Genomic DNA, 25,850 nt, shown 5'->3' with positions numbered 1-25,850 from the left:
GCTTGATCAGACGATGTCAGGGCAGTGAGGATGAAGCTCAAGATAAAAGTGTTGGTGATGGCATTTAAGACCTCACTTTGGCGTAAAAGCTAAGGTTAGAAAGTATAAGAAAAATCGTATAAAAGTAAATAACAACACTAGAACTTAAATAATCAGTAATTAATCTACATAATAAAGGGGCTGGTACTTCCCAACACGTGATGGCGCTTTTGCGGTGATGGCGCACTGAAGTATTTTCGCGGCATGCCGCTGGTTTTCGGCGTGGCTTTGGGGACTACTTATAGGACCACAAGGAACTCGAGAATATCGACTTAAAAAATTACTTCTCAAATGATAGAGCCACTAGCACTGTTTAAGAATATCAGCTACATTATCAATTCCTAAATTACATTTGGAATAAAAATAATCTACGCTGGGGCTAGCCCATAAATGGATTAATATATAAATACATCAAATGGTACTTTAATTATATTTGTTTACAATAAACTAATGATAAATAAATACATCAAATGTAAATACGTAAAAATAATACATAAATTATACAAATTAGTGCCTTTTATGGGCTCGAAGACTGTGCTGAAAACAGTATATCTTGATAAGATCTATAGCTCTTTTTATCTTACGAAGACAATATTCTATTGCAGCGCTACCTGCTGAAATTCTTTTATATTTCAGATTTTTCTAGAAATATCGAAATCAAATCCCTTGGACTAGAATGTTCTAGATTCAGATTATAATATAATCTGAAAAATTTCAGATTATTGCAAAATTTCATCCTCTTCCGACTTTATCTTGATAAGTAATAAACTGTACAAAAACGTGCAGAAATTATTTGAAAAAAACTACGTTTTCTAAAGAGTTAATCGAACTTAAAACGAACAGAAATTATTCAGTATATGAAAGGGGCTGTGCCCTCCTCAACGCCTCGCTCTTTACGCTAAAGTTTGACTTTCTCACAACTCTTTTTTTTAAACAATAAAAACTTTAGCGTAAAGAGCGAGGCTTGAGGAGGGCACAGCCCCTTTCATATACGGAATAATTTATGTTCGTTTTAGGTTTTAATGTCGCTCCTTACTTTCAGTTTAAAGAAATTTTTTTTATATTTATAGGCTGCGAAAGCGGGGGGTTTGGGGGCGGCAGCCCCCCAACTTTGCCTCCTAATCCCTGTACGTTTTAAGGTTCGACCTTGTAACTCAGCCTCTTTAACTCTTTAGAAAACGTAGTTTTTTTCAATATTTCTATAAAACGGCCGTCAAAACTTGGACACCATTAAAAGTAAAGTTAAATTTTGGGCAAAAAATTGTCTGGCTTATTTTTGGCGTGTTTTTCAAAGGCTGTGGCTTATTTTTTTGTTCACGATCTGGCCACACTGGATTATATATACCCTTGAAAGTGAGTTTTTAGGTCAATTTGAGTTGAGCTACCACCAGTGTGGCCAGATTGGCTTATTTTACGCCAAACTGGCTTATTTTGTTGGCGACTGGCGTGAAAATTTTTGGAACTGGCTTGTGGCTTAAAACTTGGCTATTTTTATTTCGAATTGGCTTATTTCTTGGCGTGATTTACTTTTTCGGGAAGAATTTATATTTTTTGGCAATTCATCCGATTTTCCAACGAACGAACAAACGAACTAATGCTCATGAAAGGTCAAAATCCCGTTTTACCTCTACGTTCAAAATACGAATCTAACCGCGGCACTGCGGTGAAGTTTTCAAATCCTAAGAGACACGTGGCTTCGTAACAACAGCATAAAAAGCATTAGCCATTAAGTAGTGGGGTTGAACTACAGCTGAAGGTACAGTATATTAGCTGTTACTTATTAGTATAGAATAACGCCAGGAATCAAACTCATAACAGGCATGTCTGTAACCTCTACAGATCCTGTTTAACTGTTTAGTTCATGTGAGTCGTCATGTACACTAGCTATTTTCTGTGGTTTGTATCTCTGTACAAACAGATTGGGTAGACAGCCTAGCCGTCCGGGTACACACCCCAATGCATGGAGTACTGCCTCCAATATATTGGGTACCCCCATACCAATTTTCACTTTTTGTCCAGGCCTATTCTTAGAAAAAACATTTATTTATATTTGAGGTTTTCTTTGCATCACTTCAGTTTAAATATGCTCAAAAGAAGAAGCAAATTGGTCATTGGTTTTCTCAGAATACATGCAAAAGTGAAAATCACTATAGGTCAGTTGGGGATATTAATTGTTTTATGTACTACCATCAACATAATGTATCCTACTACTTCACCCCTGCAGTAGTACACCACGGGATCTGTACCTAAGAATTTGAGTGCTACACCCCACAATCAGTACTACATTAAACATGGATAGTTCCTACTACGCTATGTATGGAGCAGGTCCTGCTATGCTATATATGGAGTAGGACACTTGGTTAGAAGTACGTATCAAATTATGAGGTACAGATCCTGTGGTATACTACTACAGTGGTGAAGGAGTACATTATATGTTGATGGTTGTACATGAAACCCTAACTGGTATGGGGGGGTACCCAATTCATTGAGGTGTGTACCTCAATGCATTGGCTACCAGCATATTGGGTACATGCCACAGAAAAATAGCTGGTGTACATGACTGGTTTGCACCCCCATTTTCAGCAGTGATGAGCATCAGCTTGTGACAAGCAAACCTGAAGCAATCAATCTTGTTTCAGACTCACTTTTATTCATTTTTCCCAATGTGTTAGCCTATAGTTAAATACTAGAGAAATTAGTTATATATAATATAGGCTAATAGATAATATGTAATAAAGTACCATATAATACTAATGTAAATATCAGAAAGAGATATATAAGTACAGGAGCAGGATAAGTAGAAGAGTTACCCTTGCTTTGATGTCTGATTTCTTTGTTACTGTTGCTGTAGCCTGGGCCTATAGGGTAAGACTCCTAGTGATTAGCCAGTGCCTAATCTGAGCTGTATCTCTGATTAGAAAGGAGTATGAGACTTTAATATTGACCACTACTAATCTTCAGAATTATCAATCTTGGCCAATGGTCTACAAATCTTGACCACAACATTGATAATTAAACATGAGACATTACCTTTAACAGACAGCAACTATGGCAGTTATCCTATAGTTTTGTTATTTAGAAAAAAACCTTTCAGATTTTGAAATAAACAAGGTTCATTGTTATATTAAATTTAATCAATCAACTGTAGACAATCAAGGCAAGTGTCCTGAAAATCAGATCATTGGCCGCTCTTCTTTCTGGGCTGGTTTGACAATATATCCTAATCTTTAATTTGTTCTTCTTTTCTCATGATAAGTTCATAACACTTCTTCTTGTGAGAATTCAATTTTTACTGAATGAGATAATCCCTTACTACATAGTTTCTTTTGTAAACACTGCTTATTAATATTCAAAATGTGGATGAATATGGAAAGATATAAATCTGCTATTAGCTAATAATGTGAGGTAAAATCATAGTAGGGTTTATCTAATTCAACATAGTCAGCATATTTTGACCTATTATATATGGTGTTGTAGATTTAGATCCATTGGCAGTTTTCTTTCCAGTATTTTACAATTCAACAGTATATGCTCAGGGGTTTCTTCTGTGTTTTTACAGTACCTGCAAAATGGGCTATTGGCAACTTCTCCATTTGGCTGCTTTATTTTGTATGAAGGAGAGTGGTGGTTGAAGTTAGCTGTATTTGAACACAGGCAGTTGAACCAGACTGATTGTATACTGGCTGGAAAGGGGGATAAATTTGGTGGCTTTAATTCAAGCAATGTTTTTAGTCATAATCTAGTTGTATCCCTTATAGTTAGAGATTTCACTGGTTCCATCTGGCTTTTTGCTTCTTGTTTTGCTATCTTGTCTGCTTTTTCATTTCCTTCTTTACCTAGATGACTAGGTATATATTGAAATTTAGTAACAAAGCCTAATCTTCCAAGGCTGCATAGGTTTTCTTTGGTTTGATGTAGGCCTATGCCCAGTGTTTCAAACTTAGTGTTTCATAGGATATAGAGAGCAGATTTAGAGTCAGAGAATATTACTATATGTTAATTGTTCTGTTTCAGTTTAATTAGAGTCTCTAAGCACAAATTGATTGCAGCTACTTCAGCTGTTAGCGTGCTAGTTCCTGCCTTGTGTTTTTTCACAATGCATAGGCTGAGCTCTTTTAAAAAGCATCCACTTCCACATCCTTCTTCACTTAAAGATAGATCAACATATACTTGGGCATATCCATTAAATTCCCTTTTTAAGAGCTGTTTGAAATCATGGATTGCAGTTTGGGATTCAATTTGTTCCTATATTGAGGGGAGGAATTCTAGTTTAACCCTGGGGTGATTGATCCCCAATTAAATTTGAATTCAACTCCTCCATACTCTCCTCCAGACTGCTCATGCTGGGTGGGCTTATAATAAAAACTAACCAGGAAAATATTGATTTTTAAAAGATATAATTTGTTAGAATAACAACTACGAGTGATAGTTTACCTCACAAAACCCCTGGAAAACGGTATTTAAGTTCTGAAATTTATCCAGTGTTTATATAAAGTATTGCTCGTGAGAAAGATATATTAATTTTTCCAATGGGGGGGAGGTTTTGGGCATGAGGCCTACGGGAAGGAAGACTCATATAAACTTCAGAGAAGGCTTAATTGTTTGGAAATTGAAAGTTCTAGTTCAATTTTTAAGCATCACAAGATATTGGAGGGTCGCCAGCTCCCCCCCCCAAACCTATTTTTTTCCTGATGCATCCAATAAAAATTTTTAATGTTTCCAGTAAAAATGTTCAAAGATCATATAACAAAAATTCTGGTGCCAACACAACCACCCAGGGCCCAGGGCAGGCATTGTAAGTTGTGTCCTGGGGGCATATATGAGTCTTATGGAAGGGATGCTCATATTCACTTCAAAAAGTGCTCATTTAATTGGAAATTGAAAGTTCTAGTTCAGTTTTAAGAGTCAAAAGAGACTGGAAGACACCTAGCCCCCCCTCCCCTCCAGTTCCTTTTTTAATCAAACCTATCTAATCAGAACTTTGAGATAGCTTTTTTTTAAATAGTTCATAGATCATATAAAAAATACTCTAAGGTCAACACAGCCCCCCGGGGCAGGGGGTGTCCGTTACGCCCTGGGGACTATGTGGCTCTTCTTGAAGGGATGCTTGTAAAAACTTCAGAGATGGCTCTTTTGATTGGAAATTGAAAGTTCTAGTTCAGTTTTTTAGAGTAAAAAGAGATTGGAGGGCAACTAGCCCCCCCCATGCTCCTTTTCCCCAAATACATCCAATAAAAATTTTGAGATAGCCATTAATTTAAAAATTGCTCAAAATTCAGATAGCAAAAATTCAGGGGTCATCACTACCCCCCAGGGCCTGGGGCAGGCATTGTAAGTTGTGCTGCATTGGGTCACAGAGTATAATTATAGTAATCGGAGGTCCGACTCAGTGAAATTATGGGATACAGAAATTGCAGCGCACACATGGACAGTGCTCAAACTAACACAGGAGAAATCGAGCTGGTGGGCATCCTCGTCAATAATTTTCCCTGAACTGTTGGACAGGAAAGTAAGCATGGTCGAGCATTTTCTGAACAAAGCGCGCGGGAATTTCTGTAAAGTCTCTAGAGTTCCACATGGGGTAGCGGTTTATCGCAATTCTACTAAATGCAGCCTCAAAATAATCTCTACACTGGAACTGAACTTCCGCAAACCAGGGAACGAATTGAAAGGTGGATAATGCCAGTAGGATCAAAGGACCTGAATAGTGCTGAGCATTTCTATAAAACGGCCGTCAAAACTTGGACACTATTAAAAGTAAAGTAAGATTTTGGGCAAAAAATTTTCTGGCTTGTTTTTCAAAGGCTGCGGCTTACTTTTTTGTTCACAATCTGGCCACACTGGCTACCACTGAAGGAAGAAGTTTGTTTGAGTTATTTATTCATAAGCATTTATACATTTGGCTACAAGTAAGTTGATTCTCTATTTATGCAACTCTTATTTTGGTGAAATTCTGTATCAAGTGCTCTTCTTCAAAACCTTAAAGTCTCAAAATAGGCTATAGGGCCTAGTAACCAAAAGTTTAAAAATTAGTTTCTAAATAACATCTAGTGCGAAAAAGGTAAATATATACCAAATCATTATTGAGTTAGGGGTCAATATATAGGAAATCATATTAGGCTATTGAGTTAGGAATAAAGTGAATACACCGTTTGATGCCCTTTTTTATGCTGATTACAAATATAATAAGCATTTCTGTCGGAAATGAATTTCAGCCCCCCCCCCTCTATCTGTCCATTCCGGTTTAGGTTAGGTATCTCCGATATAGGGGGGGGGGGCTGAAATTCAATTACGATATAAATGCTTATTATATTCGTAATCAGCATAAAAAAAGGCATCAAATGGTGTATTCACTTTAGTCCTAACTCAATAATATGATTTCATATATAGGCTATTGACCAAGTTAGGAATAAAGTGAATAGGCCTACACCGTTTGATGCCCTTTTTTATGCTGATTACAAATATAATAATCATTTCTATTGGAAATGAATTTTAGCCCCCTCCCTATATATGCTAATTCAGGGTATATATTTTGGTAAATTTCTACCAAGTCATATTATTGAGTTAGGAATAAAGTGAATACACCATTTGATGCCTTTTTTTATGCTGATTACAAATATAATAATCATTTCTATTGGAAATGAATTTCAGTCCCCCCTATACATGCCAATTCAGGGTATATATTTCTACATTAAGGGGGTGGGGGTAAAGTTTAATCTTACCTTCCATTTACATCAGAAACAAAATTAGCCCCCACCCCTAATGTAGAAATATATACCCTGAATTGGCATATATAGGTACAGGGGGGGCTGGAATTCATTTCCAATAGAAATGATTATTATATTCATAATCAGCATAAAAAAAGGCATCAAGTTGTATATTCACTTTATGCGTAAGTCAATAATATGATTTGGTAGAAATTTACCCAAAATGTGCCCCCCTAGGCTAATGTAGAAATATATACCCTGAATTGGCATAGGGTAAAAGACCTCTTTTTGGGAAAGACCACTTTTCTTTGGCATTTTGGAAAAATAGCAATGGGTTTTTGGACTGTCCCTTTTTTGCTACAGTATGACACAATGCAAGTGTAGACCCAGTCATCTCTCACTAGAGCCAGCCCAGTGGGAGTAATTTGTCATCATACATCCAATGTGTGGTCTCTGTTTTGACAAGCAAGTGAAATGAAAAAAATATATATTTAATATTTGTGATTTATAGAATAAAAATTAAGAAATAAAAGTTAGATTTTTAGAATCATCAGACAATCAGCTTTCTATTAATATGTGAATAATACTGAAACATTAAAAAGATATTTACATCAAAATAGGATAATTGGTATTTCCAAAAAGAGGTCTTTCCAGGTAAGTCAATAAACTAATCATTTTCAGTGAATGATCTTAAATAATTTCAATAATAATCATGTTGTTGCATAGCTTGGATTTTTAGATATTCATTGGCCAATACAAACCTTTACAACTCTAAGTTGATAACAAGATATGAAGTTTTACATAATTTTGCCCAATTGGATACTGGTCTTTTACCCAATATAGGGGGGGGGGGGCTGAAATTCATTTCCAAGAGAAAGGATTATTGTATTTGTAATCAGCATAAAAAAAAGGCATCAAATGGTGTATTCACTTTATTCCTAACTCAATAATATGATTTGGTATATATTTACCAAGAAAAATTGCCATTTATAGCAGATTTAGGAACATTTTTTCCATTTATATTATTCTTAGCCATAGGCTAATAGTTAAGTGTTGTTTTGAAAACAAATCTTTACCAAATCATTATTGACTTACGAATAAAGTGAATATACCACTTAATGCCCTTTTTTATGCTCTTTCCCAATATAATAATCATTTAAGTTGGAAATGAATTTTACTCCAACCCCTATATACCAGTTCAGGGTATAAATTTGCACATTAGGGAGGTGGGGGTAAAGTTTAAACTTACCTCCTATTTAGATCAGAAATAAAATTTGCCCGAATGTGCAAATATATACCCTGAATTGGTATATATAGGCTAGGGGTGGGGGTAAAATTCATTTCCTACCAAAATGATTATTATATTTGGAAAGAGCATCTAAAAGGCATTGAGTGGTATATTCACTTTATTTGTAGGCTAAGTCAATAATGATTTGGTAAAAATTTTCCCAAATTTGCACAAATCTTTAAAGCTATAAGCATTAAGTTATGAAATCAGTTTTGCTGTGATGTCATTTTCGAAGGGTTTTGGGCTCTTTTTAAAATTCCTACAAAATTGTCTCAAAATAGTATTTAGCCTACTATTTAGACTGCAGAAGAAAAAAATTGGTAGATTTTTCATTATTCATGTTATTGACTTATGAATAAAATAAACATACCACTCAATGCCTCTTTTTATGCTCTTTCCAAATATAGTAATCATTTTTGTCAGACATGAATTCTACCCCCCCCCCCCGGATGTGCAAACATGCATAAAATAAAATTTTGCCATTTTTTTGGAATGGCAGTTTCTTTTCACTAGATAGTTTTTGGAAATGTGTAAGCTTTTGGTTGCTATGGGCTGTTTTGAACCCTTAAAGGTTTCAAAATTAATTTCCCCCAGAAGCCACTGTTTGATTATGAAAGGGCCTTAAAAAGGGATCAAATGATGTTCAGTTCTATCCTGGCTAAATATGTTGGAAACTACAAATTTATCTTAAAATAAAGTATTTGGTAAGTATTGAGCAGTTTTATTATTCTCCTGCAATTTAATTCAATATACCACTAGATGCCATGTTTTGTTAACACTAGCAAAGATTTTGAAAAGTAGTTTTCAACACAATTTAGCTAATATTGAAGTCAAAATTGCTTTGCCTATTTTATGCTATTTCATAGTGAAATTATTGCTTTTAAGAGAAACTTTTCAATACCTTAAAGGGCTAAAACAGCCTATAGTAACCAAAAGTTTCTTACTGAACACAATAATCACTTCTTGCAAATTCAATTTGAAACCCTTTTATGACCCTTTAAAATAATAATTTCATTCTAGGTTTTTTTTATAAAAATGGGTTGTAGCATTTGTTTCAAACTTACTATTTCATTGCAAATCCATTTTGTAAAAGTTGCACAATTTGTCAAGATTAAGTTGAAAAATAAAATCCACAAAAATTCTGCCATTTTTTCTATTTATTCTGTTAGGCCACTGAATAACAGCTGTTTTGCCTATACATCAACAAATATTAAAGCTTACAGAAGAAACATGAGGGATGGAAAAAAGGAGAAATTGTTTTGAATTCCCTTCCAACTTTTTTTCCAAAGTACTGTCAGAATTTATATAGTGGTTTCAAGTCACCCCTTACAACATGAAAAAAGTGGTGAGATTTACTGCAAGTACTTTGTCTGCTAGCCTATCAGACAGAGTGAAAAACATAAGTTTCATGTTCCCTAATAAAGGATTAAAAATGTTTTGGCCTGTAGAAGTAATAATCTGGGGTTTACATGGGTCCTCAGTGCATGTAATGTGAAATTCAGTGCTCAACTAGATACGTTGAAAACTTATTTTTACTTCAAAGATTCTTTGCATGGGTAACCCAGTACTAATGCCTACTTTTTCTTCTTTGATTCTATTTTCTTTTCTGTGTTGCTAACAGGACACAAAACATCATAGTTGTTTACAGTCTTGTTTAAAAGCTAATTTTTGCACCTTGTTAGTTTTGAACTAATTTTCAACTTCAAATCCTATTTTAAAAATAGTCTAGGTAAGAAAGTGTATGGCTTGATATTAATGTTCATGACAAAAAGTCTGTATTGGGTGTATTTACAGAAGCCCTAGTGCACCCAGTCTTGAAGAATCTGAATCATCACTTTAAAAATTATTGATAGAATGGCTTCCTTGGTATCACAAACGGTTGCATCTGATTTGATAATAATTGGTGATTTTAATTTCCCCTCGGTTGAGTGGGTGGATGGACTTGGTCATCCAGCATCTGGCGGTGGGGATTCACCATTTGTGTCTTGTTTATCTGACAATTTCCTTCACCAAACAGTTGCAAAAACCCACAAGGCACCGTGGTGACCAGAACCCTTCCTTGTTGGATCTTGTAATTCTGAGTGACCCAGACTCTCTCATCAGAAATGAATTTCTTTCTCCAGTTGGCAACAGCAACCACTCAGTGCTGTCCTCTCTGTGCTGTCTATGAATAGTCGTCTTCAAACTAACTTTTAACCTCAAACTTTTATTGACTATCATGAAATACAGCGGGAATTGGTATCAATTAATTGGTCAGAGCTCATTACTTCTGATATCAACACGTCATGGTTGAATGTCAAGGAAACTCTCCTGTCAACAGAAAAGAAGCCGTGTTATTTATCGAAGACAACCAAAAACGCTTCCGTTTCTCACAAAGGATACAAAGAGGACTATCAATAGGAAAGCCAGAGCTTGGAAAAGGTACAAAAAGAAAAAAACACAGGGAAATTGGCAAGGTATGTGAAGGCTCGGAATCTCGTCTCGGACTCAGTTAGGAAACTGAAGTCTGAATATGAGGAGAAGCTTGCCACTGATATCAAGGCAAACCCCAAATCCTTCTGGAGGCATGTTTCTGCTAAAAGTCCTAACCGTCACACCATTCCTGACCTCAAACATAGCGGGGTAATGCACTCGTCACCAATAGATAAAGCTACTTTACTGAATGTCCAGTTTGCATCCGCTTTCACCACCCAGTCTTGTCTAACCATCCCTGCAGCACCATCACATTCTGTATCTACCCCAATGCCTAGCCTGTTAGTTACTGAAGAAATGGTCTTATCTAGCCTCTATAAACTTGACGTTAACAAGACCAAAGGACCTGATGGGTTACACCCAGGGCTTCTTCAAGAATGTTGAAATGTCCTCGCTTCTCCTCTGTGCAGAGTCTTTCAGCAGTCCCCAAAAAATGGACAGCTACCTACAGATTGGAAAACGTCATATGTCACTCCAATCCACAAAAAAGGCCCCAAGGATTGTGCTGAAAATTACCGTCCCATCAGCATCACTTCTGCGGTTGTAAAGGTGCTCAAAAGATTTGTAAATAGAGTTCTCATTCAGCACTTTGAAGCTAACAAAATACTAACTCCTTCTCAACATGGCTTCAGATCTGGTTGATCCATAGACACTAACCTAATACAGACATACGAGTATGTAACATCACTGCTGGATCGAGGATTTCCTGTTGATATGATGCTCCTGGACCTCTCAAAAGCTTTCGACAGGGTATGTCATGAATTTCTGATCGCCAAACTGAAGGCAGCAGCTGTTGATGGTGTTACTGTGCAGTGGATACAGAGTTTCCTATCCAAAAGAACACAAGCCGTCAGGGTCTATGATTCTCAAGGTGTTCCTCATTTATTGTCATCCATAACTGTGTTAATTGGCGTCCCCTAGGGGACAATCCTTGGGACGAGTCTCTTCAATTTTTATATTAATGATGCACCAAACCTTCTTTCGAACCTCCACCCGCTTTACGCTGATGACTTAAAACTTATTGGCAAAGCTTCTATACCATCTGATCTCCAATCTATACAAACGGACCTTGATATTCTTGGAAGCTGAGCTGATAAATGGCTCCTCTGCTTTAATGCTGAAAAATGTCATGTCATTCATTTTGGCAAACATAATCCACATCAGCAGTACCATCTCCAAGGTAACCCCCTCTCTGCAGTTACTGAAGAAAGAGATCTTGGAGTCATTGTTGATCATCAGCTGAGTTTCAGTACCCATGCAAAATCTGTATCTTCTTCTGCCTTCCAATCCCTTGGACTTATTAAAAGAACTATCTCTAGCCGGCGTCCTAAAGTATTTATGAAGCTCTACAAGGCACTGGTTTGCCCACGCCTTGAGATTGGAATGTCCCTGGCGTCCTCCTAATTTAAGAAGGACAGGGAAATACTAGAAAAAGTACAGAGAAGAGCAACTAAGATGGTGGCTGGCCTCAAACAAGGGCCATACGAAGAGCGTTTGCGTCATCTGAAGCTCCCTACTCTCACATACCTGAGGAAGCGAGGCGACATGATTCTAACCCACAAAGTCATTTCAAAAAATACTCTTCCTGGTCTCCTTGCTCCCCCAGCTTCAGCAGATTTTAGTATCTGGATTCATCAGTAAAAGCTTGATTTGTATAGCTTCAATACTTTTCAAGGTTGCAAAAAGCAAATCATTTGCTTATGTCATTTTGAAACAAGTATCACGTTGCACAATGAGGCCTGATGAGCCTTTAGATATTTGGGCCCAAACCATGTTTTTTTCATACTGGATCAATAAATACAATAGAATTCTTGCAAGCCTCCTATTGAGTAAAAAATTCAGAGAACTCACTTTACCTTAGGCCCTCCTGTTCTTCCAGAGGTGCCTAGTGTATCCGAGAAGATTCACCATTCATATCTCTTTGCTGCAGCTGCCCAGACATCTTCCCATTTGGGTTGGATTGAGGCATTGAGGTCAGCCTGATAGCTGTATTGTAGGGTGTTTTTGGGGTGTTCTTTTTTTCTGTTTCCAAGTTGCAGCCACTGAAGTGTAATATTTGGTAATCAAGTTTTGTGAATGCAAATCACATGACAAACATATCTCCATTTCCCTATATTTGATCACTTTGGTTAATCATTGGCTGAGATGTCTTCTGTTGTACAGTAGCATTTGTTATTTTTTGGGTTCCGTGGATATTTAGAATGTACCTTTAACACATGTTTGAATGCAAGGAGTTTCGTTTCAAGTTAATGTGCCAAGTTTCAGAACCATAGCAAAGCATCGAGAGGAATCCTAATTCGAAGAGTTGAAGCATTGCCTTTGGTTAAATGTGTTGCATTTAACAGGCCACAGGACCTCTACAAAAATCTTTTAAATTTACAAAAGTTATAGGCACTTTCACTATAGCATTTGTCCAGTTTCTGCTTGATTCTACCAAATTCCAAACAAACTAATAATTCCTTACACTAAACTAGCTAAGCATGGTAAGCCAAGAAAGTGTAGTAATTCATGAGGTAGAACTGGCTAATTGTGATGACAAGAAAATTGTAAGAAAACTAAGCTAAATCATGACTTTTTAGAACTGCAAATGTTTCTCCCAAAACCCCTGTTTAGGTGTCCTTGGTAAAGCCAGACAAAGAAATGATGCAAGTCTACGGGGTAATAGAATATGACTGGTCTTTATACCAAAATCTAAAATTGAGGTCCTTTCTTAGCAACGGTCAAAGGATAACTCAGTTTTTGAGCTTTTATCTGTGTTCGTTTTTCTTTCACTACCAAGGATTGCTGAGATATTTGCATTTTTGTCCTTTTTCAGTGGCTGTGACTTCACTTGGTCCCGAAGTTTCTTGATAACCTTGTAATAAGAGCTCAATTGCAACTTTCATTTATTTGACCAGTATGACAACTTCCACTACTGATCAGTATGTATTTAACAAATACTGTTTACACATAATACAGCTATATGGTTGCAATGCCTTTATACATAAAAGGCTTATATGCCCTCATTGTTTGTTTACACTTAATTATGACTGGATTTTTTTTTTTTTTGTTTTACAGATGGCAAAGGCACCAGCAATAGGAATAGACCTTGGCACAACATACTCATGTGTTGGCGTTTTCCAGCATGGGAAGGTTGAGATCATTGCTAATGATCAAGGAAACAGAACTACTCCATCCTATGTTGCATTCACTGATACTGAACGTCTTATTGGGGATGCAGCAAAGAATCAAGTTGCAATGAATCCAAATAACACTATCTTTGGTAAGTAGCTAATAATCAAAAGTACATATTTAAAAAATTCAGTTGATATTAACCCCTTCACTTGGCTTAGCTGTTTTTGTTTTCAAATTTACCCTGAGAAACTCAAAATTCCAAATGCATAATGAAGAATATTTCGTATTCTTCTTGCTTCAAATTTAAAATTGAAGTTAAGAGAGGGACATAAGCAGGAGATATTTTTTGAATTGCCTGGCAGTTTTTATTCAAATTATCAACTAAAATTTGTCTTATGGCTAATCTTGGGCGATATTTTGATATATCGATATTTTTACTCTCGATATTCGATGTTTCGTATCAGTTTTTTGCTAACTCTTGTATTTGCAAAATTTCAGCAACGCAAATTTTGATTAATGGGTATTTTGATTTTTTTTTTTTTCAAACTTAAAATAATATAAAATACAACAAAAAAAATAAAGTTTTATTACATAAATGAATATAATAAAAACCCAGATTTGGATTTATTTGGGCCCATGAAAGGAGAAAAATAATCTACTGGCTATTCAAAAACAGCAGCGTGTCAATGTTTTTCTCTGAGAGTCTGTTCCGCCATTCAGTAATTCATCTGACCAGCCTTGGAAAACACTCCTTCAGAAGGGACACTGGTAGCAGGCCCAGACATGAATTTCTGTGTTTTGGGACCTTATAGCACGAGACTTCCACCACTTGAGTGGACAAGTTTCTCTTGAAACTGTTGGCTCCCTATTGAAAGTTTGCAGAGCCATGATGTATTCGGCTGCTGTCGAAGCATGTCCTGCATTGACTATAAGGACCTCATCATGTGAACACCACAAACTGGCTTGATTTTGATATGACTGCATTGCAGGGACTACGATGGTACTTCTATCTTCTGATCGAGATTCTGCAGCCAGCAAGGCCAAATCTATCTCGTTTGCAATTTTGCTCTCAACTTGTAGAAGATCGTCTGGTGAAATATACATTTTCTTGGAACGCGGGTCATAATATGTGGCAATTGCGATGGGTGTGACTTGACCAAGGCTTATAAACCTGAAAATGCATTTTATTCAGCAAAGCCTTTCGAAGCTCTTCAGCCACATCTGAGAATCCACCAAAATCTACCTGAACAAGGTGGCGTCTCAAAATCTTAGACAAAGGCAGGACTTTTGAGATGGACGGAAAGCTTTCAGAAGAGATCTCTATAGATGCCTCTTTAAAGGGTATAAACACAGCAATCACGTATAAAATAACACTCCACTCACTATCAGTGAGTATGAGGTCCACTTTACCGAGAAGCACAAGCAAACTTGGTTCCAACTCTTTCAAATCTTGTAGACTATGCAACACAGTGAGAAGCGAATTCCTTCTAGTGGTCACATGAGGTATTAGTTTTTTGGTGCAAACATTGTGAATAGAGATTTGAGCCTGGCGCAACTTGTCGGTAGTTACAACACTAAGTCTGAAAAAGCGGACAATATTTCTAGCCTTTTGGACAAGAGGCAACAATTCAGAAGTATCACTAACAGCACCCTCCACAATTAAATTTAGAGTACGTGCAAAGCATGAAACATGTGTCCATCCTGTACGTGCTTGGGATGCTGCATCCTATACGACCTGAACTACATTTTCTCCATTATCAGTTACTACTGCAACAACATTTTCCTTGATCCCTCACTTAGTGGCAATTTTCATGGTGAGAATTTTTCAGACTGAGAAAATTTACCATGTCCGATCGGCTAGTTTAGCTTTGATAACATTTAAAATCCAAACTTTTCATTCTCATTTGGTAATAATTCTCACGTATCTGACTTGGGAGCCGGAAGTATTTTCATATGGTGGATTTTCTGCGGGGAATATAGGAGGTTAGGGACCCCTAAAATAAATCGATTTTGATAATACGTTTCGGTATTCGATATCGACATGTGGTTCGATATATCAATATCGATATCAAATATCGCCCAACATTACTTATGGCTCCCTCCTGCAATTTTTTATTGTTTTACCCCCTCCAGATTCGTTTATTATTGCCCTCCCCCTAGAGGTGGAAGGGGAGAGGACAGAGTGAGCTAAAAAACAAGAGTGAGTAATCAGTTTCTTTTTCTGATGCTTGCCCTTTAATTATAGCTCATAATTTGTCTTATTACTTTTAACTATTTTTCTTATACAATATTTTTTTTTTGCATGTCCAGTGGGAGATGTTGGAGTGAGGGGCTTTGGCAAGACCTTTCTAGTGACTGGATTGCTTGTTTTATGATCCTTTTTTTTCTGGACTTGTAAATGTAGTTACAAACTGGAAGATCGGAGATATAGGGATCGTATCCCTATATTCACCATAGCACTCTGACTAATAAAACATTAGTAACTCAATCAGACTATGGTTGTCTCGTTGTCTCATTTATATAGTGATATAACCAGCATTATGCTTGACATATCTAACACGTTCATTTGCATTCAGCAAACATTTTTTTTTTCTTTTTTTTTTTTTTGTGGTAGTATATCACTAAAAATGTAGTGTGTAGAACAGAATTATAATTTAGAGCAATGTTTTAGCTCAGTATTTGTTTTGACCATAAGTTATGTTTTCTACTTATTTTGTTATGTTGATATTAAAGTGAGTGTTCTGTTAATTCAGTTGAATAGTCTCGGTAAGGCCTGTTGTTAGTCTCAGGGGCCAATATTTGTGGAACTGGTAATTTAGATATTTTTTGAAATTGTGAGGGACACGTTTTGCATGAGGAACAAGTGGGCCTGGAATCTAGGCTTGAGGCTCACCATAAACCAGGCCACTAGTGCAATTTTACTCTGGAGAGGGGGACACAAGCTCATAAGTGCTAAGAAAGGAAGAGGGAAAAATTCTCATGGTTTTTGCAAGGGGAGCAAGGCCACCCTTCCAGATGAGGAAATAAAGGTCCAAATTCGTATTTAAGGGATTTAAAATGAAACTTACTAATATGGAAGGGTTCATTGAGCCCAAGATTCTGATTCCGTTTTGAAAACTTGGGACCCGATTCGCTGCTTTCGCCCAGGGCCAGTAGTATCCTCAGTCAGTCTCACAGTCTGCACAAATTTAGGGAAATCTATTTATTAAAATTTGCTTGTCTTGCGGATAACGGTCGGGTTTTCAATAGTGTAGTCAAATACAGACTGACAAGCTGTTGTTTAAATGCAATTTTATTCACAACAATCGTTGAGAGGATTCGATACTTGAAACATCGTGAGCCTCAACGTCACCTGACCGTCTCAGGCAAAGGGTCCATTAGTGATTTCTCATTTGGGGACTACTTATCATCGCAACCTATTGAAAATTTGTGATTTGATTGTAAAGACAATGAAATTCTGTCGACAGTTTTCAATCAAAGCGGGTTGCACCACAGAAAATTCGAAGAGCTGTCAAATTGATCAAATGAGATTTATTTTTAGGTGAATTTGGGAATTTTCCTACCAGGTATACTAGAACGTTTTTAGGAACAACCCTTTCCTAAATTTTAAAAAGCAAACTCGGCTCCGTATGATCGATTAAACAAAACTTACAGTTCCTAATGATTCAAGTTTCTCTAAAACTAAATATATATCTCCAGCACAAAACAAGAGAAGTTACAAGGTTTTTCCAAGATTTCAGGGAAAATTGATGTTAGCTTTTAGTTTTCTGCCGTTTATTCGGATTTCTTATCCAAGCTCAACAAGTTGTGGTAAAACCGACCAATCAATTCTAAATAGTTCGGCCACAAACTAAAAAAAGCTTATAATGGACGAGATATGCTGATTCTTTATGATATAGAATCCCCTTAATAGTTCTACAGATAAGGCTTTGAGTAGTTACTTACTGTGCTTAAACTCATGCTACCATTATAAAGATAATATTTACCTTGATAAAAAAAAGGTTTATATTGTTTGAATGGTTTCAACCTGTTGCAGTGTTAAACATAATTTACTCTACAATTGTCTTCTTTTGAATTTCAGATGCCAAAAGGTTGATTGGACGGCGCTTCGAAGATGCTACTGTCCAGTCTGATATGAAACACTGGCCTTTTGACGTGATCAATGATGGTGGCAAACCAAAAGTCCGTGTAGAATTTAAGGGCGAAAAGAAAACATTTGCACCCGAAGAAGTATCATCTATGATCCTCGTGAAGATGAAGGAAATTGCAGAAGCATATTTGGGTTCTCCAGTCTCCAATGCTGTTATTACAGTACCAGCTTATTTCAACGACTCTCAAAGGCAAGCCACGAAGGATGCTGGTGCCATTGCTGGTTTAAATGTTCTTCGTCTCATCAATGAACCAACTGCTGCTGCAATTGCGTACGGTCTTGATAAGAAGACAACTGGGGAAAAGAACGTTCTCATCTTTGACCTTGGTGGTGGTACCTTCGATGTATCAATTTTGACTATTGAAGATAATTTTTTTGAAGTCAAGTCTACAGCTGGAGATACCCATTTGGGAGGTGAAGATTTTGACAACCGTCTTGTGAATCATTTTGTACAGGAATTCAAACGTAAATATAAGAAAGATATTGCCGTAAACAAGCGTGCTCTTCGTCGCCTACGTACTGCATGCGAGCGTGCAAAGAGAACCCTTTCGTCCTCAACTCAAGCTAGCATTGAAATTGACTCCTCTTTGAAGGTATTGATTTCTACACCTCAATTACTCGTGCCCGATTTGAGGAGCTTTGTGCTGATCTTTTCCGTGGCACACTGGAGCCCGTTGAAAAATCCCTTCGCGATGCGAAAATGGACAAAGGCTCTGTTCATGAAATCGTTCTAGTCGGGGGATCTACTCGAATCCCCAAAATCCAAAAACTTCTTCAAGACTTTTTCAATGGAAAGGAATTAAACAAATCCATCAACCCAGATGAAGCCGTTGCCTATGGCGCTGCTGTTCAAGCTGCCATTCTTCATGGTGACAAATCGGAGACTGTTCAAGATCTGTTACTCCTTGATGTTGCCCCTCTTTCCATGGGTATTGAAACTGCTGGCGGCGTGATGACTGCCCTTATCAAGCGGAATGATACCATCCTAACAAAGCAAACTCAAACCATCACAACATACTCTGACAACCAGCCAGGCGTAATGATTCAGGCAAGTTGCTCTGTTTTTGTTGATATTTTGTAGGGAGGCATTATAAATATAATAATACCCATAAAAAATTTGTATATGCATGTCTGGTTCAGTATTGTTACCAGCCAAAATGTTGTTTTTTTTGGGGGGGGAGATAGAGATTTTACCAACTGGCTGGTCATATTTACCGACTGCTTTTTGTCAATAATTAACATAATGTCCGTTTCAAATACAATATGTAAAATCACTGCACAAGTCAGTAAAACCGCGGGATTTATCAACCGCGATTTAGATTTCGGTACATATCCTGTAACTATTTTAATGCTGTTTATTTAACCAAATGGAAAATATTGGCAACATTCGTAAAACTATGGCAGGAGTCGGTAAAACTGGTGCGTTTACCGACCAAGTTCAAAATTTCTGTAGTTCAAAATGTCAGTATTCTCGAGGTCTTTACTGAACTGAACAAAGAATTTTAGCGGCGTCGGAAAATTTGTGGCGCTTTGCTTCACGATTTTAACGAATTTTTTTTTTACTGAGTGACCGAAAACACTGGGGGGGGGGCATCCCTCCTCCCCCATATGTGACGGCTCTGGTCTGGGTCAATGTGGATTAAATCTTATTCGAAAAATAACGTGAGCAGGCCTGGAGGAAAAATAGGTTTTGGAAGCTTTTTTTCAAGGATATGTCACAAACTTGTATATTTATATATATTTATGCATATATATATAATAAGTATATTTTTAATTTTTGATAGTATCCTATTTAGTTCCTTAAGTTAGTGAGTTTCGGGGTTTAAATTAAGTTTCATGTGATAATTTCATCATACCTCAGGCAGCCCACTTGGGTGAGGTCGAAGTTTTAAAGTCAAATGGGTTAATCTGATAAGGATGATAATTTTGTTGTGGCATGGAAAGATGTTCCTGATTTTTTTTTTCTGACAATTTACCACCATTGTAATGTCTTATGAATCGCAACTATGTTATTGAGAGACTATGATTGTTTCTTCATTTTTTAGCATCTAAGTTAGCATCTAATTATGTAAAATAACTCTTGTATGAGTTGATTTTATAGTTATTCGCACTTCGTCATCTTGAAAATATGTAAGAGTCTCCTTTTCCATAATTTTGTTGAAAGAGTAAAGAGCAAGAGTTCCAGATAACAAAAATTTAGGTCATCTATCAACCGACTAAATGTCGGGTGCAAAGAGGATAGACAGGCTGGAATTTGTTTTCAATCTTTGATGGGGGTAACATTGGCAATAATCGAATATGAATTGTTTTTGATTAACAACGCCCTTTTCTGATATAAACATCAGTTAACTTTTTTCATTGTATGCTTGTTTTAGAATCTGGTTAAGTTGGCAAGTACTATTAAAATGATGAAATTTTGGACCCAACATTCGCGGGACACGCTAGACGCCTTGCAGGTGTATGATTAGTGTGTGTATCCACCCAACGTCTGATTGTATTCCTCAGTTGTTGTTTTTATTCAGTCTGATCATTACTATTTTTGATTCCCAGATTTTCATTATAGGTTTACGAGGGTGAGCGTACTATGACCAAGGACAATAATCTCTTAGGAAAGTTTGAGCTCACTGGCATTCCTCCTGCCCCACGTGGTGTTCCCCAAATTGAGGTCACCTTTGATATTGATGCCAATGGAATCTTGAATGTGTCAGCCGTGGATAAATCAACTGGCCGCGAAAACAAAATAACGATTACTAACGATAAAGGCCGTCTTTCTAAAGAAGAAATCGAGCGCATGGTAAAAATACCATTTTCTTATTTTTTATTTTGAAAGAAGTAAAAAGGCAAGCAATTTAGTTCCAATTTGTAGCAATTTAGTTCCTTAAATTGCGATTTTTCAATCTCTGACAAAACAATGACTCTTTGCAGTGCCAATTCCCCTCAGCCCAAAACAGCACTTACACCAAAAAATCACGCCCTTGCGACCTCTCCTGTTTGTCACTGGGTGAATGACCAATAAGCACATGGATGGCTATCAATTTAAAAACTTGGCCTACCCATCATAAGCAAGTGTGTATCCAGGATTTTGGTGTGGGGGGAGGGGGTTACAGAAAACGCCTGAAAAATTTATTGACATGCATTTCTATTACGTTTGTATGATTCGGGGAAAAATTTGAGCAGGTTTCACGTTTCCCTCGACCTTTCGAAGTGCTCAAGTTTCAGGGCCATGCTCAACTGGTGTCATCACCATGTCTTCCAGTAATCTAATATAGGTTCAGTTTTTCTTCCTATTCCTTTTAAGTGTTTGAACTGCTAAAGAACAGCTGCGGCCTTACTATTCAATTTTTTACTTTTCTGATTATTCATTTTTATAATTTTTCAAGTCGTTAAATAGTATAAAGGTTCTAATAATTGAATTTGGAGGTTGTTATCCAAGTTCAGTTAAACAAATAGATTACAACCATGAATAGGGTTTGAGCATGGTTTGGGGCAGCCAATCATGTACAGTTTTTTTAGCCACTATATTGTAGGTATTTGCTCTACGGCTATCACATCTTCAGATTTTTGCTTATTTTAGGTTCATGTTGACTTACTTGTGTCATGTCCAACAGTTTCTCTTCATCTTTTCATCCTGATGAGTCGTGGCTGTAATACTGTATGTTAAACAAAGTATGATTTTAATAATTGAATTTTGAAATCTATTTTTGAAGCTCATTTGTGGAACCAAAAATAGGAGTATAACAAGGATTTGGGGATGGGGTGGGATCCAATCATAGAAAATCTCTTTATAATGAAGTTTCTTAGATTTTTGTTCAGGTTAGCTATTATTGACTGTTTCTTGTGCTATTTTTCACTCTTCTTTTCAACTAATTTATCTTGCGTAGAATTTGTTTCTTCTATGTTTGAATATCTTTCAATATGTTGAGATTTCTGGATTATCTTTAGGATTTTATTGGAGATTATTGGCCTTTTAGGCAGCCCCATCTCCGAATGAAGTTGGTAATAAACATGTTTTTCGACGCAGCGGATGACAGTTTGTGTATTTCATGTCCAATAAATACTTAAAAAACAAAAATACTCAAAGCTCAATAAGATGTAAGGAAGCTTAAGTTCGTTTTTATATTAACTTAGATTGGAATTCCACAAATGGCCTGAAGATTTCCGTTTTCAGTATACATCAGACAAAAATAAAATAATCAAAAGATACTAAACCCAAACTTAACAGAGATGGTTTCGTAGTTTCGTTGATGCATTGAAGAATAAAATTGACTGAAAAAAATTATCGTGCTCAAATTAATAATATTCTAAACACTGAAAGTAATTAAAAAAAAAAAAAATTTCGCAAGTAGTATTAAATAAAAACATCCCGACAAGAATCAATCATTGTTCAGCAGTAATTATCATTTTTTTATTATTTGATAGATCATAATTAAGTGGCTAATTAAGCAGCTCAGCGTGTAAATTTAATTATCCTTCCCAAAAAACTGAAATAATACGTTTATTGTAAAATTACGAGTTTTTTAAGGAAAGCTAAATTTACATAGTGGAACATTTGTTTAATTTTTTATTCGACTCTGATCCTCTAAGATCACGATTTTCACGGTTCCGGTTCGTTATTCCATTATCATAATGACTTACACTAGCTAATTCTCATATGATGAGCTAATAATGTAGATACGAATTGGCTAATTTAGAGAACGAACTAAATGCTTAATAAAGAGCCTGACAGAAGACTGCTAATGCTCATGTAGCCTATTATATTTCGGAATATTTGGAAAATATGATGAAACTTCGAGCCTATTTATTCGCGAGATCCGCCAGACGCTACTAGGCAATGATTAGTGTGGATTAAAACTCGATGTTTGAATTCCTGTAACAGTAAGAGTTTACTTGCTGTTTTATTTTCGTCTGCTCAGTAATGATGAAATTATTTCAGGTTAACGATGCTGAAAAATATCGTGCAGAGGATGAAAGACAGCGTGAGGTTATTGCTGCTAGGAACTCCCTCGAATCCTATTGCTTTAATATGAAATCTACAATGGAGGATGAAAAGTTCAAGGATAAGTTACCTGAAGCTGATAAGAACACTATTCTTGACAAGTGTAATGAAACCATTAATTGGTTGGATGTGAATCAGTTGGCCGAGAAAGAAGAATACGAAGAGAAGCAAAAGGAAATTGAAAAAGTCTGTAATCCCATTATTACCAAGCTCGTGTTCAAGCTTGTTGATCACATTCCCAGTGGATATTAGCCAAAATTCAGAATAAATTATTTACTCGTGTTTTATTTTCCTTGGAGTTAATTTAAGAAAGGCTATGTTCTCTTGAGTTATAAGGAGAGTAAAGTACGATTCTGTTGAGGATAATCTTATCATAGCATGAAAACTGGTTTTGGAGTTATCTATTTTTTAACCGATTTTTAATAAGATTTAGTAGCACCCATTGGTGTCATGTACTTTGGTATAGAAGCAACTAATGCATTTTCTTAAATTAATCAGTTTATTGGAGAGCTTTGACTTTATTCAATATAAACAAACAAATAAAACACAACTCCTGGGACTGATCAATGATCTCTAGGATCTAAATGTTGTCCCTGGAGAACTCGAATAGATAGATAGATAGAAATTTTTTGCAATAGAAGCCTCTTTGGGCCATGGCAAAAAAAATGGAAAATCACACAAAATAATAGCACATGGTTATAACACTCATAGCAAAGTATAGTAGCCTACATAACAATAACAACGCAAAATTACAAAACATAATAAAGCACACAATACCATTAAACTAACATGCATAGATAGATGTATGTTACATCTATCAAGGGACATGACTACAAAAAATAACAAACACGAAAACAACTTACACACATACAACAATAATTTCAACACTCACCCCACCCCCTTTACAAAAATCTATCTCTATGTGACACACCCGGTTTTATATATTTTGCAATCATTCTTATTGTCCCATAATTTTTTTATCCCATTACTGAAACAAACCACTTACTTGTCCACACATTATAAAAAAACAATTCTTTCCTTAAATCTAGTAATTCGGGACAACAGGCAATGAAGTGAAACAGATCCTCACTATTTTCTCCGTACAGAGGGCATGAGTAAGGACCGTCCTCTACCCTTACACTCCCTAAATAATTCCTCCTTTCTCCAAGTGCTAGAAAATTACCCCTCCCTGATATATACCACTTAATTTCTTCACTATTTAAACCCGCTATAAAATAAATATCACATCCCCAGACCCCCGTCAATAGCTGGTAAACGCCGAGGAACGCCGAGGATTCGACTTTACACTGCCATTTCTGAATTGCTTGATCTTCCAGCTCACCGTTTACTAATTTTGCTCCATTTTCTAGTTCCAATATTATTCCCTTCCCTTCATTCCAAACACCTGATAACCCGCAACTATTTAAGATTGACAAACAAACAAACTTTGAAGAAAAAAAAGGCACTGTACACTACATAAAAAAGAGAGAGAATCCTCCTGAAAACTTTATTTGTACTAGCAGAAAGAAGATGTTTCTTATAATTATATTTAAATGACGGAACTGGAACAGAATCTTTTATTTTCAGCGGAATACTGTTTCATAATTTCACTCCAACGTATTGGATAGAAAAGGCTGCTCTTTGTGTTTGACAAATATCCGAGATAAGAGAAAAATTTGTAGATGACGACGTTGGATAAGCATGATAATATGACGATAAATGAAAAAGGACAAGTTGTGTTAGTCCTACGAGTGTTAGACTTTGCGGGTGAGGGACTATTCAAGTATTTATACTTGAAAACAGCAATTTGGACCTGGGAAACTTGTCTCACTGTTAGCAATGAGATTTAAGAAAAACTTGTATAGTAGTAAGATTGTTAAAATGAATTTACTTTACAGCTCTATTATGTAAGATTTGAATTCTCTTTAAATTATGACAAAAAGAATTAGCCCAAACGTAACAACTATAATGCATATAAGGATAAACAAGAGTAAAATAAAGGGTTCGCAAAACTTTTTGCGGAAAGGAAATTTTTAAATCTATACAAAATCCCAGCTCCTCGTGCAATTTTTATAGACAACAAATTTACATGTTCTTTCCATGACAATAATTCATCAATGATTAAACCTAAATAATTAAATTTTGAAACCCTATATATTAAATATCCATCAGCTGTTAAAGATAGTTCAGTATTTACCTTTTTAATAGTGGAAAAAATCATTTAATTTGTTTTTTTAATATTAATCAATAAAGGATTACTCCTCGTATATTTTATTAGATCACTTAAGGCGCTTTACATGGTCTTAACAAGGGTTTCTAAACTTAAAGCTCGCAAAAATCAAACTGTATCATCTGCAAATGGTATTATCAAACAATTTTTCGTAAAATTTACTATATCCGCGGTTTAGATGAGGTAAAGAAGTAACCCTAAAATCGACCCCTCTGGAATTCCGCAAGTTATTAGGTGCTCTTGTGATCTTTTTGGTCCAACTATAACGACCTGTGACCTATCTGATAGATATGACTCAATCCAACTAACAATCCACGGTGGAAATTTATAATTTTTTAACTTTCTAACCAAAAGATTATGGTTTACTGTATCAAATGCTTTCGACAGGTCAATAAATAAAGCTGAGGCATAAAAACCCGTATCTAGAAAATCTTTCACTTTACAAATAAAATCGGTAATCGCGTGATCCGTCGAATGCCATTTCCGAAATCCATATTGGTTTGGTGGTATTATTCCTTTTTTTTCCGCAAATTTACTAATTTTATGATGCATAATCTTATCAAAAATCTTCGAAATAACTGGTAAAATTGAAATAAGGCGGTAATTATTTATCTCTTCCTTATTTCCATACTTATATAAAGGTATAGTACGGCTTTTCATTAGACCTTTTGGAACAATTCCCTTTTGAAAAGACAAATTGATTAAAAAAAATCAAAATATGAGGTTTCACCCGCAAAACATGTTTTAGAACCCGTTTCGGCATGCGATCAATTCCAGGAGCCTCTGATGGTCCCAAAGAATTCATTATCTTCTCTAAATCGTTTGTGGAAACCGGTTCAAAAACAAAAATGCTT

The 25,850-nt window shown here is 36.1% G+C and overlaps 1 protein-coding gene across 4 annotated transcripts; it reads left to right on the top strand.

Moving 5' to 3' along the window:
- The first annotated feature begins 720 nt into the window (after nt 1-720).
- Nucleotides 721-23,045, top strand: LOC148948311 (heat shock 70 kDa protein cognate 4-like). Of its 4 annotated transcripts, XM_089094286.1 has the most exons (7): nt 721-736; nt 1,380-1,427; nt 5,891-5,948; nt 13,564-13,768; nt 17,702-18,818; nt 20,334-20,564; nt 22,704-23,045. In XM_089094286.1, exons 5-7 carry the CDS (start codon nt 18,471-18,473, stop codon nt 23,016-23,018), a joined length of 894 nt encoding a protein of 297 aa, XP_088950412.1. In that variant the 5' UTR covers nt 721-736; nt 1,380-1,427; nt 5,891-5,948; nt 13,564-13,768; nt 17,702-18,470; the 3' UTR covers nt 23,019-23,045. The 4 variants fall into 4 exon arrangements, with proteins under 4 accessions (XP_088950412.1, XP_088950416.1, XP_088950413.1 ...); XM_089094287.1 differs by lacking the exons at nt 721-736; nt 1,380-1,427; nt 5,891-5,948 and adding an exon at nt 1,660-1,795; XM_089094289.1 differs by lacking the exons at nt 721-736; nt 1,380-1,427; nt 5,891-5,948 and adding an exon at nt 8,630-8,738.
- The last annotated feature ends 2,805 nt before the right edge of the window (nt 23,046-25,850 follow it).

This window comes from Artemia sp. Qi Xiang Cuo, chromosome 9 (assembly GCF_049724085.1).
Source record: "Artemia sp. Qi Xiang Cuo chromosome 9, ASM4972408v1, whole genome shotgun sequence".
NCBI lineage: Eukaryota > Metazoa > Arthropoda > Branchiopoda > Anostraca > Artemiidae > Artemia > Artemia sp. Qi Xiang Cuo.
This window is presented reverse-complemented; position numbering and strand designations above follow the sequence as displayed.

What these genes read in the sequence shown, in the direction of transcription:
- LOC148948311 (XM_089094290.1), top strand. Translation starts at nt 13,564, where the DNA reads ATGGCAAAGGCACCAGCAATAGGAATAGACCTTGGCACAACATACTCA. An exon ending in TCCAAATAACACTATCTTTG is followed by an intron (nt 13,769 to 17,701) that starts GTAAGTAGCTAA and finishes TTTGAATTTCAG; the next exon opens with ATGCCAAAAGGTTGATTGGA.